This window comes from Lutra lutra, chromosome 9 (assembly GCF_902655055.1).
Source record: "Lutra lutra chromosome 9, mLutLut1.2, whole genome shotgun sequence".
In the NCBI taxonomy this organism is placed as follows: Eukaryota; Metazoa; Chordata; class Mammalia; order Carnivora; family Mustelidae; genus Lutra; species Lutra lutra.
The window spans coordinates 82593673-82610447 of NC_062286.1; the positions used below are offsets into that span (position 1 = coordinate 82593673).

A 16775-nucleotide genomic window follows, 5' to 3' on the forward strand; every position below is an offset into this window, starting at 1 on the left:
GCACTTACATGCATGTGCTCGCTTGATCTCTCTTAAGTAAATAAATGAATAAAATCTTTTTTAAAAAAGAGTTAAAATGGGGGGCATCTGGGTGGCTCAGTTGGTTGGGCTTCCAACTCTGGATTTCTGCTGAGGTCATGAGATCAAACCCAATGTTAGCCTCTGCCCTCAGCAGGGAGTCTGCTTGAGAGTCTCTCTCTCTCTCCCTCTCTCCCAACTCTCCCACACATGTGTGCATGCGTGTACGGGTGTGCTCGCGTGCTCTCTCTAAAAAATAATGGGTAAATCTCTTTTTTAAATACTTAAAATCGTAAATTTTCTGTTCTGCATTTTTAGAAATTTGTTACTTAACATCTTTTAAAAACAAAACAAAACAGGGGTCTCAACAGACACCAGCCCAGCACAAGATGAGGGGTAGCAGGTCTGGGGGAACTAAACTCGGCTGCAGGATGAAGCCATGGGAACGCCTGTTTCAGGAGTCCCTTCACCTTTTTGTAAAGGGCTAAACTCAATCAAGTGAAAACAGAGCAAGAGCACCACTGCCTCAGATCAATCAGGCCCATCTGTAAAAAACGGAATATGGCTGGTGGCCTCCAGAACCCCAGCTCCAACATTCACCCTGCTGTCACCCTCAGAGGCATGACAACTGGAAGTCCCGGCAGTGGCACAGAGGTCATCCCCGTGACTGGGAGACTTGAACCCACAGCTGCTGAGGTTACTTTTAAATAGGAAAATGAGCCCACTTCATTCCAGTCACCTACGGAGGGCTGCTGAGTGGCTTCACAAAAAGGGAAAGGGAGCAGGGGTGCCCAGAAGCACCACAGGAGCTGACTATGCCAACACTTCCAGAGCACAGGCAGGCTGAGCCCGTGGACAATGTCCATACCCCAAGACAGAGCCTGGAAAGGCCCTGAGCCAGGCTGCACTGCCTTAGCCCCTGATGAGGAAAAGGGGTCAGAAAGACTTCAGGGGGCCAGAAGCTACTTCAATTCATCTGGTGCTACCACAGGGCTCAAAGACAATGTCCCTAAGGCCAGCAAGAACCCAAAATACAGGGGTCAGATTCAACAGTTCAGTTTTTAAGGACAAGGACTACAAAAACCAACCTCTTCTAGTGTGGTAAAGGCAACACAAAATATTTTAATGAAGGAAGTTTAAAATGAGACTGACATATTTAAGGGGACTTCAGGGCACACTTGAGAATTTGAGTCTGAGGTTAATTACAAGAGAAGTAATTACTAGAATAGAGAGACTAGAGTCACTCTAGATTAATTATTGTAGTGGAGTTAAGTTCCCTGAGGGCTGGACTTTGTTTTGTTCACTGCCCGGAAAAGAGGTGGGCACACGGAAGCACACAGTAAATACTTGCTGAATCCATTTGTTTTCCTAGCTTTTCCTTCTTTTAAAATTCAACTGTTTGTTGACCACAATAAAGGTCTAACTGAACACTGTAATATATAACACATGATATATGAAAGTCACTTACAATTTGGGGCAGGTGGTGAATATCTATAGACACCACCTGCCCTGTTGCACGTGGCACCTGGGACCACAAGAAACCTCAACTCTTTAAAAAGCAGGTTACATGGGGCATCTGGGTAGCTCAGTTGGTTAGGCGTCTCGACTCTTGATTCTGGCTCAGGTCATGATCTTGGCATCATGGGATCAAACCCTACCTTCGGTTCCTCACTAAGCTTGGGGCCTGCTTAAAATTCTCTCCCTCCTTCTTTCTGTCCCTCTCCCCTGACCCTGCCACACCCCCACTCTGTACTATCTGTATGGGGCAGGGCAGGTTACAACACCATTTGTTTCAGTAAGAAAAGCAGAGGGTGCATAGTTCAGATTCACAATAAATCTATTTTTTCCAGCAGAAATTTCCCAAAGGGTTATTTTTTGTAAGTTACAATTATATTTTATATTTTGGTATTATAGGCTAAAAATACCTCTATCAAAGTGGACAAGTGCTTCAAGTTCACATTTAAAGTTATTTATCTGGGGCGCCTGGGTGGCTCAGTGGGTTAAGCCGCTGCCTTCGGCTCAGGTCATGATCCCAGGTCCTGGGTTCGAGCCCCACATAGGGCTCTCTGCTCAGCAGGGAGCCTGCTTCCTCCTCTCTCTCTGCCTGCCTCTATGCTTACTTGTGATTTCTCTCTGTCAAATAAATAAATAAAATCTTTAAAAAAAAATAAATAAAGTTATTTATCTTTTTATTTGGAAATAATCTCAAGTTCATAGAATAGCTTCGGGAATTAAAACAGGACAAAGAACACTCAAATACCTTTTGCTATGAAACAGATCTGTCTACTGTTAACAGCATACCCCATTTGCTGTATTTGTTCTCTTTCTCTTGATACATGATATGATATAATTAAGCACAGACATATTTTTTGAATTGTTTGAAGGGAGACCTATTCCTATGAATAAGGAGAGGTATCCTCTTATACAACAATAGCATTATCAACCTCACTAAGTATAACACACATGGTACTTTTATCTCCAATTTGTATTCCAGTTTCGTCATTGACCCAACAACAGCATGTTGATAGCATGTTTTCTCCTTCCAGTTCAGGACCCATTCTAGGATTGGGCATTACACTCAGCCATGTCTCTAATTTCCTTTAATCCTCAGCCTTTACTGCCTTTTACCACTGACATTCTGAAGACAAAGGTCCCCATGCCCCTTTGTTTTTGACAGTTTTGATCAACCAAGTCATTCTTAGTTTGTAATTTTAAAAAAGCTTACATCTGAAATATTCATATTTATAGATTTTTCAATTTATAGATTTCTCCACACATTTTTAATCATTTTCTCTGTACTTAAAATGTACATCTCTCTGAAACTGTGATGGGAAAACTGTCCAATGTATAAAATTCTGATTCTAAATACAACTTTTCAGGAATGTGTATGTCAATATTATTCAAATAGCAGATTAAAGCATGTGTTTTCAAAGCTTCTGCGATTATGATCTCTTTTGGTGTGAGTATATCTGCCATTCAAGTCTCTCTCTTAGATTCTCCCTGCCTCTCCCCCTTCTCTCTTTCCCTCGTTTCCCCATACTCCCTCACACACACACACACACACACACACACACACACACACAGACCTTCTAATGATCCTTCCGGTATAAATGAATGCTCACCTGTGGAGACTCTGGTCTTGAACCTTACCAAGATTTCAAGTACCATCAACACATTTCTGGTTTTGCCTATAGTTAGGGTTTCTGCAAATCTTAATTCAAAGAAAGTAAGTGTACTATGATATGCTTCTAAATTAACTTTTCGCTATGAAATATAAAATACTCAAATCCGGCTCTCCAGGTCATATAGGAAGTTAAAAATCACACAAGAAAAGCAGCTTTTGCAGTGGGAGACAAATCCTATTGAAGAGAACTTTCCAATTCCTAAAGTGGCTCTCCAAACCCCTCTCCTCAAACCTGAATGTTTTATTTGGATAAATGAGGACAAGCAAAAGACTGCAAGATGGAACAACATCCACTTAGCACAGACCTTTTCACTGTGTGTATCAGAGCAACAGACATCAGACCTGTAGATCCAGTAAATGCTACCATCAACCTCACCTAATAGCAATTTCCAAATTATTGTGCCCAAGTGTAGTGTCATCACTCTTAGCTTCAGCTGGCCACGAAGCTGGCTCAGGGACTTCACTTCAACCAGCAGGCAGCCACAAGCAGACACACATTTCATGTTAACTCATCTACTTCAACACCATGCACCAGCCAGAGGCCAAACAACTGCTATATGGACCGTCCCTCAATCCAGGAGCAGAGACCCTGGTGTGAGCTCCCTGGGGGCTAGAGGCTCCGGCTCCACACAGGCCCCCACTTCCCAGGAACTCCTAGTCACATGAACACAAGAAAGGGGCCCTGCTGATTTTAAGGGTTATTTTTCAAGCAATTTTTGTCCTTCATCTTGATTTTGGAACCTAATCCCCACATTAAGAGGCAGCTCCATTATACTGAGATTAAACACTGTCCACTTTGAAACCTGAATGAGTGTCCACATTCTCCTTTATCTCAAAAACATACGGGAAACTAAAGGTTAAAACAAAAACACACGCAAATGCGCATGCGTGCACACAGTTTTGAGACTGGTTTTACTAAAACCTAATCTCTCCAGCCAAATCCTTGCCGTGATTGAATCCTTGATAGATGGAAGATTGTGACCTATACATTCCTGAAGAAATGTTAATGCCTTGCTTACATTTTACATGTCATTGCAATAGCAATATAACAGAAACTCAAAATCTAACTTTAGCTCACTATGCTCCCAACGTAGGTGTTAATAACCAAATCTCTACCTGAGGTTGAACTTCTGTTTCTTTCTTTTAAAATTGTGTCTGTCATGCAAATACTGCTTCGCAAGGTTCCTTCCAAACCTTCATCACTAGGCCAATCCCATTTTTTTTTAAGATTTTATTTATTTATTTGACAGAGATCACAAGTAGGCTGAGAGGCAGGCAGAGAGAGAGAGGAGGAAGCAGGCTCCCCACTGAGCAGAGAACCCGATGTGGGGCTCGATCCCAGGACCCTGAGATCATGACCTGAGCCGAAGGCAGAGGCTTTAACCCACTGAGCCACCCAGGCGCCCCGGCCAATCCCATTTTTTTAAAGAGAGAGAAAGCATAAGCCCAGGGGTGGGGGTGGTGGGGGTGCGTTGGGACACAGAGAAGTAGACTCTGAACCTGACCGAGCTCGATCCCAGGACCCTGACATCATGACCTGAACCAAAAGGCAAATGCTTAGCCACTGAATCACCCAGGTGCCCATAGAACAATCCCATTTTAAGAATGCTAACACATTAAAAAAAAAAAAAAAAAAGAATGCTAACACATTTTCTTATTAAAACATCCCTATATCCCAAACATTGGGCCATGTATTTACTTAAAACACTGTTGAATGGACTCAATAATTCAGGATAGTCAAACTTCCTGGTCAACCTTTGTAATTTACTGAAATGATATTTAATCTGTATTTTCCTTCTAGAAATAAATTCTATCATTTGAATGCTAATAACATTATTGATAACAAAAGACTATTTACATAGTCAAAACCCCAGACAAGATGGTTCAAGGGGCATCTCACACACAGGCACCTCAATATGGCACCAAATGCCAAGCAAGTAACAACCAATTTTTAAGCTGCCATGGTTTCCTCAAAGAATTTCTTTTGGCTAGTGATACAACCACTGTCCAGTCTGAGCCAACATCCCTGGGATCCATTTAAATTAGTTCATCCTTTTGGTGGTCAGTTACAGATTCTTTGAGGTAATTTTTTCCCCCAGTACTGAGTACTTAACCTTATTTCCAAACCAAACTTCCTTGGGAATTGTCTCTTGAGATCCTGCTCACCTGGATGCCTTACCTACTTTGCTGACCTATTCGAATCTTAGTCATTGCCCACTTCAAGGCCCAGCAGCCCCTCCCCAAGTTCACACCTACAGATGCAGCTTTCAACAGACGCTCTACCATTTGCTGACAAAAAATAAGTTTGAAATAACAACCAAAAACCCACCAAATCCCACCTTGATAAAGCTGCCTCCACATGCATGCCCACTTCCTCCCCAGCCTTTTACGCCCACATCCCGCCTACCTGCACCCGAACTGCTCCCACTGAGGGTGCCAATGTCCCATGAGCCTCTTCCATACCATACTGCAGAGTCATCTGGCTTCCCTCCCTCCTTCTTGAATAAACTTTTCTCTTGACCGCTGGTAAATACACTCTGCTCATTTCCTCCCATTCTCCTGACCATTCCCCTGTCCCCTCTATTTTCCTCCCCTACAAGCCTTTCTAGATGGCTCATGAGCACATCAAACTGAACTTGCCCAGAGAGCTTCTCAGAGGCCACAGAGCTCTTACACAGGCTGTTTCCTCTGTCTCTTTCCTCCAGGTTTTACCCACCTAACACCATCCTACATACCCTGCGGGTCTTAGCTAAGATCACAGGTCCTCAGAGAAATGCTCCCTGACACTCCACTCTGTATTAGCTCCCCTGTTATTCCCTCTCATTGCCACTGCACCCCCAGCAATTACCATCATTTATAATTCTGTATTTCGTGGCTTAATAATCACTTTACCACCACCACTAGCTTTCCCCATTCCCCTAGGTCATAAGCTTCATGAGAACACAAGGTCTGGCATTATTGAATGAAAATGTTCTGCTGGCTTTTTCCTTCTTCTCTAAATACAAATAATTAAACGGATTTTGCAAACATATCTAGAAACTATGACAGTTTGAAGTATGAAATCTTCCATTGCTATTATTATAAAACTCTCATAACAATAATAATGATACTAGTAATTGTTTTGCAGGCAAAGAAACTGAGACCCCAGAAGAAATGGGTTAGTCACAGAACCACATCTCTGAGGCTAGGTCAGAGATGAAAACATAACTCTAAACTGATTTCCTCTCTAGAGAGAAAAAAGATCCAGAATAGCTATCTTTTAATTTCAAATAAAGGTACCTGACTAGATTAGATGCATTTCTGAAATTAGATCCTAAACCTCTGTGAAACTGACACACCCCACACATGCTAGCCATTTTGAAGGCTAAATATAGTTTACTGAGAGGACAGATATCTGAGGCCTGGGCAATCCAAGAGTAATCATGGTCCATAAGGCAAGAATACAACAATGCTTCAAGGCCTCTCTTTATCCCCATTACTCATATAGAGCTGGTAACCAGAAAAAATGCCAAGCTCTCCCAAATTTTATTCAGTCCACATTTTACCCAATTTACATGTGCCTATAAAGAAACCTATAATTCTACAAGGTTAGGTGAGAAACACAACAGCCCCCTCACCTCTCCCTACTCCCACTTCCCACCTCCCTGAAAGCAACCACCTCCAATTCTTAACTGATTCTTTTTGCATTTACCCTTGCAACTCTGAAGAACATGTTTATATTACCATTTCTTGAATTTTTAGTTGAGCCATTCACTGGTAGCTTTCAGAAGTAGAGGGTTTAGTTCCTTTTCACTGACCACCACCACCTAGCACTCACACCTCACTTAGGCTTGGTTAGATCACTAGTCAATATTTACATTATAACTATGTGAACATTATTGAGAGCTGAGCTTTGTGGTTAAACTATGAAACCAGTCCTAACTATACAACTTTTCATTTTCCCTGGAGTTCACAATTGCCCCAGAATTTTTGGTTGACTTAGCTTTTAATGTATCAATAATTTACCCACGGGATGCCTGGGTGGCTCAGTCGGTTAAGCATCCCACTCTTGATTTCAGCTAAGGTCATGATCTCAGAGTTGTGAGCCTGAGCCCGGAATCTGGCTCCACATTGAGTGTGGAACCCACTTGGCCTCCCCCTCGGCCCCTCCCCCCACCTCATGCAAACACACTCTAAGAGAAATAAATAACAATTTACCCATAATTTCTCTCTAGCGCACAGACCTCCCTTCAGCACATGCAAGAACATTAGGTGCTTATCGATTTCCCTTCTCCTCGGAGCTGTCCTATAGCCTTCTGCCCCACTCTAAGCTGGACCTAGAGGAGGTCTTTCAGCCATCATCTCAGGATTGCCCTTCATCATCATCCTAAAAATTCACTTTTAAGGACTTCTTTTTAAACAAGTAACAGAAAGTATAAACTCTTGCACAAAAAGATTGTACACTTGGCTGCATGGAAATTAAGAATGTTGGTTCTTCGAAAGACCCAAAACAAAAACAAAAAGTCGTCATAGGGGCACCTGGGTGGCTCAGTCTAAAGCATCTGCCTTCCACTCAGGTCATGAGCCCAGGGTCCTGGGATGGAGCCCCACATCAGGCTCCCTGCTCAATGGGGAGTCTGCTTCTCCCTCTCCCATTTCCCCTGCTTGTGGTCCCTCTCTCGGTCTGTTTCTGTCAAATAAATACATAAAATCTTTTTTAAAAAAGTCCACTCATACATAAATATTTTTAATATTTCAAAAAGAATACAGAACAGACACATGTGCATGTACACACACAAACACACACATAGCTCCTAAATTAAGAAAAAGGCACTTCCCCATGCCCTTGAGGTTACAGAGCCATGTGACTTGCTTTGGCCAATATAAAGTGAATAGGGGTGCCTGGCTGGCTCAGTTGGTAGAGCATGCGATGCTTGAGCTCAGGGTGATGAGTTCAAGCCCAACACTGGGCATAGAGCTTACAAAAAAAAAAAGAAAATAAATAAATAAAATAAACAAACAAAATTAATAGAAGGGATGGGTGTCACTGCCAGGTGCAAGCTCTAAAAACCAGCATGAGATTCACCAAACTGTCACCCCCCCACACCCCACCCCTCCCTTACTATGCAACCATGGAAACATTAGGAATGGAGCCTCCAGTCAGGCCATCTTGGAGTGCCTACATGAGAAAAGAACCCTGGGGACCCCACTGGATATATACCATGAGGGAGAAATAAACTAATGTGGATGCACAGAGATGTTTAGGGTATTTGTTCATAGCATAACCTAGCCCATTTTGGCTGATACACCTGACAGGGTCACTAACAGGTATAGTCTCTGGAGAAACTTCCATTCATATGAACACTACACAAGAATGTTCATAGCAGGGGCACCTCGGTGGCTCAGTCGGGTAAGCGTCTGCCTTCTGCTCAGGTCATGATCCCATAGTCCTGGGATTGAGCTCTTTATCAGGCTCCTTGCTCAGCGGGGAGCCTGCTTCTCTCTCTGCCTGCCACTCCCCCTGCTTGTACATGCTCTCTCTCTCTTGAAAATCTTAAAAAAAAAAAAAAAATGTCCATAGCAGCATTATTTATAATTTAAAAAAACAACTAGAAACCCAAATATCAACTGACAAGAGAATGAATAATGGATTATTATTGGATTACTGGATTACTGGATTACTACCTAGCAGCAAAAATGAATGAACATGGCTATACACATCAACATCGTTCAACAGTAGAGAAACACAACTATATGTATATATGTATATATAAAACTATAAATATAACTAAGATGTGGAAAAATAAGCTTCAGGAAAAATAAGTAAGATATTATTCCTTTTGTATAAAGTTATAAAAGCACACAAAACTCAACAATGTATTAAGGAGGGGAATGTAATCAGAAAAACTCAGGAGAACTCTTAAACATTGCAAATATTCTATTTTTTAGTGACAGGTGATAGGTATTGTATAACTTATACTTTATATTTACATTAAATCCTCTTATGCACATAGATTTCCCATCTTAAAGCTTCAGGCAAACTACAGTCTTATTTATTATTTTTGAATATTTTGAATATCCATTCTCTATCAGTAACTACTGGTTCAGAAGAAAATCAATCACAGCATACAGTACCCTTTCCTCAGAAGAGTTTCTTTAGGGCTGTTTATTTTGTTGTTGATTTTTCCTTCCTTTTTTAAAATGAAAAGCAGGAAGCAGAAAAATAAAATCTGGTGGAACAACAGACCCACCAAATGTTCAGGAATATTAATGACTCAACTCCGCAGAGCTGTGTCAGTTGGCTGGTGATGTACTAGGGAAATCATTCTGGGTCTGTATAGGGTCATTTACATAAAGGTTACCAACGGGCAGTTCTAACAGCTGGGCTGGCACAGCTGACAAACCACCACTAGTCCTTACAGGCATGCAGGGCAGGCCTGAGAAATGCAATGACAACGCTATTATTTATTCCTGTTTTTTGCATAATTCCCATTTTTAGGATGATACGAAACATTTCTCAGCCTCAAAGGCTCACACCTATCAATTCTACCTCAATAGCCATGGATTTGCTAAGTATTTATTGAGTGCTCTAGTGACACTGTTCACTGCTGGAGGCATAATGGTGAGGGACACAGAGCTGGGAGCTCTGTCTTGAAGCTCACGATCGGGTTCCCCAGAACGTGATAAAGCCACAAAAGGCCACATCACAGCACAGTGTAAGCACTATAAAGGAAAAAGCAGAGGCGGGAGAAGAGGATCAGAGGAGCGAGGGGCCCAGGGCACCATCACCAGGCAGTGGAATCAGACTGAGATCTGAAGGGTGGGAGAGGGAGAAAGGAATTAGCCAGGCAGAGGGGGAGGTGAGGGCACCTCCCACAGAAGGGTCAGCAAGACGAGGTCCTGGGAAGTACCTAACAAGCTGGAGTGTCTGTGCTTATGAGGAGAAAGGGAAGGAGAAAGACGTGGTACAGGATAGCTCATGCAACACCCAAGCAGCTGTTAAAATTTGCTCGGGGCTGGTTTCAGTACAAATGATTAAAGTTTTTAAAATTAGGGGGAAAATCTGTCCTGGAAATATGATCAGATTTACTACTTTCATTTAAAATAAATTCCTCCTCTAACCAATGCTGCCAGAATATAGAGTCAGGATCATAAAATCCTATCCCTTCACAGCTAATAAATGAATTCTTTAAAAGCTACAAGCCTCTCAATCATTTTCAGCTCTTCCTAAAGAGTTCCAATTAGGCTGAGATGGCTGGCTCTAGCCTCTGCTCCTGCACCACCCACACATTTGTACCTCACATTATTCCTCGAGGGACACAGTCCCTGCCTTGTTTGATTACCTAATTACAGTGCCCTTCTTATGCTTTCATTAAATGCAACTGTTGGAAACCCCCAAGCTTTTACTAATAGCTTATCAGCCCTTAAAAATAAATCAGTTATTTTACCTGTATATCTGTATTGGAAGATATCTTCCAATTTATGCTCCTAAAATCAAAATACTTCTTTTACTTGTGTTTCTTCCTTATTGTGCTTTTGGAAAACAAGACCAAAGCACATAAGACTCTAGAGCCATTATCTGGAACTCTACACAATGCAAAGACTGCCCCATTAAACCAAAGATTAAAACCACCAGCAAATTCAGGGGCACCTGGCTGGCTCAGTCGGTGAAGCATGTGACTCTTCATTTCAGGGTGGTGAGTTCAAGCCCCACATTGGGTGTGGAGCCTACTTTAAATGAATGAATGAATGAATGCAGGCAAAAAAACACCAACAAATTCAGCTACCTGAGCAAGACTACAATCAATGTCGAATGGACTTGCCAAGAAAGGCAACACCTGGGCTTCACCAGTTTCCAACCTTTCAACAGAGTCATTCTAAGCAAGACTAATGACCCCACATGAAACCCTGGTGTCAGGTTCATATCCCCCAGACTTTGGGACACTGTTCCAGTGACAGCAGACAATTCACTCTGAGCGCGGTCACTCACTCACACTCAATGCCTGGAACACCAAGGTGAAGTTCCCTTTATTTACTAAGATTTAACAAAAGGTTTCAAAGAAGCTCTGTAAGCAAATCCTGTTAGCACAAACTGCTGTTTAAATATTTAACTTTCCAATTACACTTATTAAATACTGCAGTAATAGGGGTGCCTGAGTGGCTCAATCAGTTAAATGTCAGACTTTAGCTCAAGTCACAATCCCAGGGTCCTGGGACTGAGTCCCTGCGTGGGCTCCCTGCTCTGCAGGGCGTCTGCTTCTTCCTCTCCCTCTGCCCCTCCTCCCACTCACCGCTCTCACATGCTCATTCTCTAATAAAAATCTTTAAATACATAACACATACATACATACATACATTGGTAATAAGTGTTTTCTATATCCACTAGAATGCAAACTTTATAACACGTTTATTCTAAGAAGCCCTTTCGTTAGTCAATTCTTTAAGTATGATTTTTTTTTTTCCCCAAACCTGCAAGGTGGCAAGTGCAGCTAGCTGAGCCCCTCATATAGTTTTTTTTTTTAATATTTTATTTATTTATTTGAGAGAGAGAGACAGTGAGAGAGAGCATGAGCTAGAAGAAGGTCAGAGAGAGAAGCAGACTCCCCGTGGAGCTGGGAGCCCGATGCGGGACTCGATCCCGGGACTCCAGGATCATGACCTGAGCCAAAGGCAGTCGTCCAACCAACTGAGCCACCCAGGCGTCCCCCTCATATAGTTTTAATTCTAAGCCTTGTTTGAATTAGAATTCTTGTGCATTGCTGGTAGGAATGTAAAATGCTGTAGCTACAGTGGAAAATAGTTTGTAACCCTCTAAAGTAAGTTTCATTATTGTTCCTGTCGAAGCTGTTAAACTAAAGCTCAAAGAAACGAAATAAACTAGCACAAGGCCTCTCTGCCCTGGATTTGTAATCAATAGGCTTATCTTAACTCAAAGCCCCTATTTTCCACTACACTCTGCTTCCTCCTGTGACCCTAGCTATTGAGGAAACTGTTAGCCCCTATTACAAATGCAGTGACAGGAACAGGGGCTGAAGGTAAACATTCTGGAAAGTAGAAAACATCAAAATTTTCTTCAAATTACAATTTTTTAACTGCCAGCTTCTTTGGGGAAAGAAGTACAAGATTATACAGGAACACACATAATAGAACACTGAAAAAATCGTTCAGAGCAGCCATCTGGGTGACTGACATTCAGTCTTTAAAGCTATGTTTGGGGCGCCTGGGTGGCTCAATCTGTTAAGCATCAGCCTTCGGCTCAGGTGGTGATCTCAGGGTCCTGGGACTGAGCCCCACATTGGGCTTTCTGCTCAGCAGGGAGCCTGCTTCCCCCTCTCTCTCTGCCTGCTTCTCTGTCTACTTATAATCTCTCTGCCAAATAAGTAAATAAAATATTTAAAATAAATAAGTAAATAAAGTTATGTTTGTGCTGCTCATTTTAAGTGCTTCAGGGAATGCTGGGGGAGAGGACAGCAAGGGTGTGTTCTGTCGGCCCCTCCCAAATGCTAACTTCTCCCACTCAGTTCTCCCAGAGCTGACTAAACTTAATATTCCCATACACCTGAAACTAAGGTAACATTGTGTGTCAACTACGTTTAAATTTAAAAGTTAAAAATAATTTAAAAATATTCCCAAGGGCTAGAGACTGTATCCAACCGAATACTTGCATACCTTAACTTCCTCCCTTCCAGAGCAGCAAAATCACTTCTGTCCCAGGAGCTTTGGAAACATTTTATGATGCTATATTCAGCCACACCATGTTCTAACTGGAGGAAAAGGTCTCTGCCTCCCACTACTGTCTCAAGCCCAGGATGTCCTTCCCCAGATAGATCCTAGGGGATGGTAACAGGCCACCTGAAAAGCTGAGGCCCTGATCCTTCCCCCTAAAAGTCGGGTGCTACAAAAAAAGAAGGAAGAGGTCTTTGTTTCCCACCCACTACCTCCAGCTTTCCACAGTGATCATACTGCCAGGTAAACAGGAAGCCCAGAAAAGAGAGGGGATGTTCCTATCTCATGTGATCAGCTCAGCCTCAGTCAGAAAAACTGGACCCTCCCCCTCCACCCAGCCTTTAAGAAAAAAATAGATTCCATCATTCATGCATATATTCATTCACGTATTCATCCTACAAACATTTAATGAGCATATACTATGTGCTAGGCACTGTCATACGTAAAATACCTGCCTTCCTAAAACAGACAATTCAGCATGGGGAAACAATGAACAAAATGAAGAAGTATATTGTATGTTAGAAAGTGAGAGAGAGTTATAAAGAAAATAAAACTGGAGATGGATACAGGGAATGTATATAGGTGTGAGTGTATATATATTAATAGGAAGATTAATTATAATCCTCAATGAAACAAAACCTTTTATTTCTGTGGGTGGGCAATTTTTAAACATGTCAGATTAAATGCCAATGGAGATCTCATATGTTTAAGCTCCTACTAATAACAAATTCAGCATCACAATAAAAAAAAAAAGACACTTCATCACCACTCCCTTACATTTTATTTTCAAATCCTCTCAAACCATTTCTACTTGCTTCTCTCCAAAAAAATATGCAGGATATGCATGTTAGCCCTCATTATTTTCATTAACTCTGTCTGAAATCTTAAACCTTTACAATAAATTGCTAAATTAGAATTCTACATATTCTGAAAACCACCACCAACATGAAGCTGCCCTCTGTGTCACATAATCTTGACTTTACAACATATATAAGTGGTTGGGTTAGGACCAGCTCATCGGTGGATGTGGTAACTCTGGGTTGCTCAATCAGCATGGCTCTGTTTAGTTGCTTCCCAGCTAAAAGCCTGAACGTAAAGTATCTAGCAGCCAAAGAGATGCCACACTTCTAACATCAAGAAGAGGTTCTGAGTCCCCAAGAAATAAAGCAAAGTGTCATCTGCCTTTTTATGGTTTTTTTGTTTGTTTGTTTTCTCAATTATATTGTCTTTAACAAGAAAATGGTGCATACTCACCATAAACCCAAACCCAAAATATATGCCAAGTAAGGCCAAAGCCACGGGTATGATGACATGAGACCTGCTTGATTTTGGAATGCGACAAGGAAGAGGGGCTGCATCATTTTGCATTCATCGCAGTAGATTCTAGACAATAAAGCCAGGCTCTCTGGAAGGGAGGTTGACCTCAGTCTCTATCAGGCATCGTATCTGAGGCTTTGGCCCGCTTGCCTGGACCTGTCTCCCTTGCTAGAAGCCGAATACCCTGAAGTCTTTCTCAAGGCAGCCACAAGAACACCCCACAATATCAGCGAGCAGTGGATTAATGATAAAAACACTTGCTGGGCAGATGTTCCACACGTTCAAACCCTGTCCTCACCCTCCACTAAAGGAGACCATTTACAGTCCAGGTACTGTGTTTAACACATCAAAAATTAAGACACACTGCCCTGGAAGGACTGGGGGGACAAACCACATCTCTGGCCTCTTTGCCTCTGATGGGCCTCACAGGGCACCACCAACCTCCATTTCCCAAGAGCTCTGGCATGAAGTGCCACTGTGCTGCTCAGGGACTCACCAAGGCCTCTATGGCCTCCCACTTCCTCCACTAACTCCCTCCCTCAGAGCTTAAAGCAGCTCCCAGAGCAGGCCTACCTGCTGCCCAATCTGTCCCCACTACTCACCACAAGAAGTCACTCCACTACTACGTCCTTCATCCAGACTCCTCAACCACCCCACCACTCTTCCATTCAGAACGCCACCTAATCATACCCACCCCTTGATACTCAGTGAAATCCACCCTCTCATGGCATCCAACTGCCAGCTTTCTCACCTTGCGAGTCTAAAGTACAGGAAGGGTAATTCCCACTGCAGTTAGTTCTATTTTAGGGACTATTGATCACATCTCCCCATTCGACTTTACTCCAGGAGAACCTTCCCCCAGAATAAGCAAACACTGGAGTCACCAGCAGTGAGCCTAGAGACCCAAACTCAGTCTCTTGGCCTCTCTCTCCAGCCTTGGTCTCATACGCATTCTCAGTATAAGCAGGGATGTAATGGGGGGAAAGAGCCAAGGTCTCCTTTATTTCAGATTCCAAAATTTAGAAATTCCATATAGATTCCCTAGACACAAGTGAAAAAGGCTAATAAACTGTTCCTCCATTGACCCACTTAAACAGGTGGCCCAGCTATGCCAGCTGGCCTCAATTTTTCCAAACGCTTGATCTTCACAGAGCTCTGGAGAGTAACTTTTAGAAAAAAATGCTTTGTTTTCTACAAATTTTACAAGCCTGAGTTTTTTCCTCCTATCATTGCTTGTTAGAAACAAATGGGGGCGGCGGGGGGGGGGTGGAAATGACCTGCTCAATTTTGCTACTAAGATCAAAAGCTTGGGATTCGCACTGCCTCAGTTTCTCCTCCCGGTGCGCAGATGGTCTCCAGCCCGCCCTGCCCACAGACCCGACAATCCCCGCTTGCCAGGGTCTCCGGAGCAGCGCCGGGCTGTGGGCCGGCCGTGCGTCCCCAGCCAAGACACCACCTGGAGACTCGGGCGCTTCCAGATGGCCGAGTCGGAGCCGGCTGGGGCGCGCCCCGCTGTCACCTGGCCCCGCACCGCGGCCTGCGCTCCTCCCCGGCTGGCCCTTGCCCCCTAGGCTCGCGCTCCAGTCGGCGTTTCTCCTTCGATTCCTGAGCCAAGTCTGGCCTCCATGCGGTCACTGGGCCAGGCAGCGAAGGCACCTGCCTCGCCCGCAAAAACGCACGAGCCCGCAAGTCCCTTTTGCTTCAACCTCGACGGGGGCTTGCAAGAGAAATGCAGAAAAAAGGAAAACAAGCCCGAGGCAGGGCCGTCCCGGCCCGGCGTCTCCCACGAAATCGCCCCCTGCGCAGCACCCCGGGCTGGGGGCCGCGGGCCCGGCGGGGAGCGAGGTCCGGGGCCCGGCCCGCTGCGCCCGCCAGCCCCGGCGCGCCCCTTACCCGTGAGGCGGCCGCCCCCCTCGCCGTGCCCGCGGCGCCGCTGCAGGATGAAGTAGCAGCTGCTCTTCTGAGTCACCCAGAGCTTCAGGGCGTTCTTCAGCAGCACCTCCTCGGGCTTGAGCCACATCGCAGCGGTCCGACCGCGCCCGCGGGCCCCGGCTCACATCGCCCCGGCCGCCTACTGCGCCGGGCCGAGCCCGCTCGGGAGGAAGCGGCGGCCGCAGAGACCGCAGCCGGCCGGCGTCCTGCGCTCCGAGAGTCCCGGGAGCGCGGCCGGCGCAGCTCGCCGCTCGCAGCCCGCGCAGTCGCGCAGGCCCCGCCCCCACCCCGGCTCCGCCCATAGACCCGCCCCGAGTCCGCCCACCGACCATCCCCACTCCTCCAGCTCTAGTGGCGCCGCCTGGGTTTCCGAGTCCCAGCCGCGCCAGCGCACAGTTCCGGAGTGGAGGGAGGAAGTCCCATCTCTGCTGCCAGGTACCCCCTCCTCTCTCCGCTGCGCTTGCTGGGAGCGCCTCGACTCTTGTCTTTCCTCCGCCGGCACTGGGAGACAGCTCGGGACCGCAGGACTTGTCTCCCCGCCCCTCACTCTGAGAGGAGGAGGGGCGAGGGAGAAGGACATCTTGTTCTCACAGCTGCAGGTTGCCCAGCTGAGGGCATT

The 16775-nt window shown here is 44.6% G+C and overlaps 1 protein-coding gene across 6 annotated transcripts in view; it reads right to left on the reverse strand.

The window, feature by feature from the left end:
* TBC1D8 (TBC1 domain family member 8) overlaps positions 1–16419 on the reverse strand; it is a 103668-nt gene extending 87249 nt beyond the window's left edge. For 4 of the 6 annotated variants that reach the window (XM_047743988.1, XM_047743989.1, XM_047743984.1 and 1 more), the window contains exon 1: positions 16118–16419. In XM_047743988.1, coding sequence (XP_047599944.1) covers positions 16118–16244 — 127 coding nt within the window. In that variant the 5' untranslated portion in view covers positions 16245–16419. The remainder of the gene's footprint in view (positions 1–16117) is intronic. The other 2 variants (XM_047743987.1, XM_047743986.1) reach the window with 1 other exon arrangement.
* Positions 16420–16775: the final 356 nt, after the last annotated feature.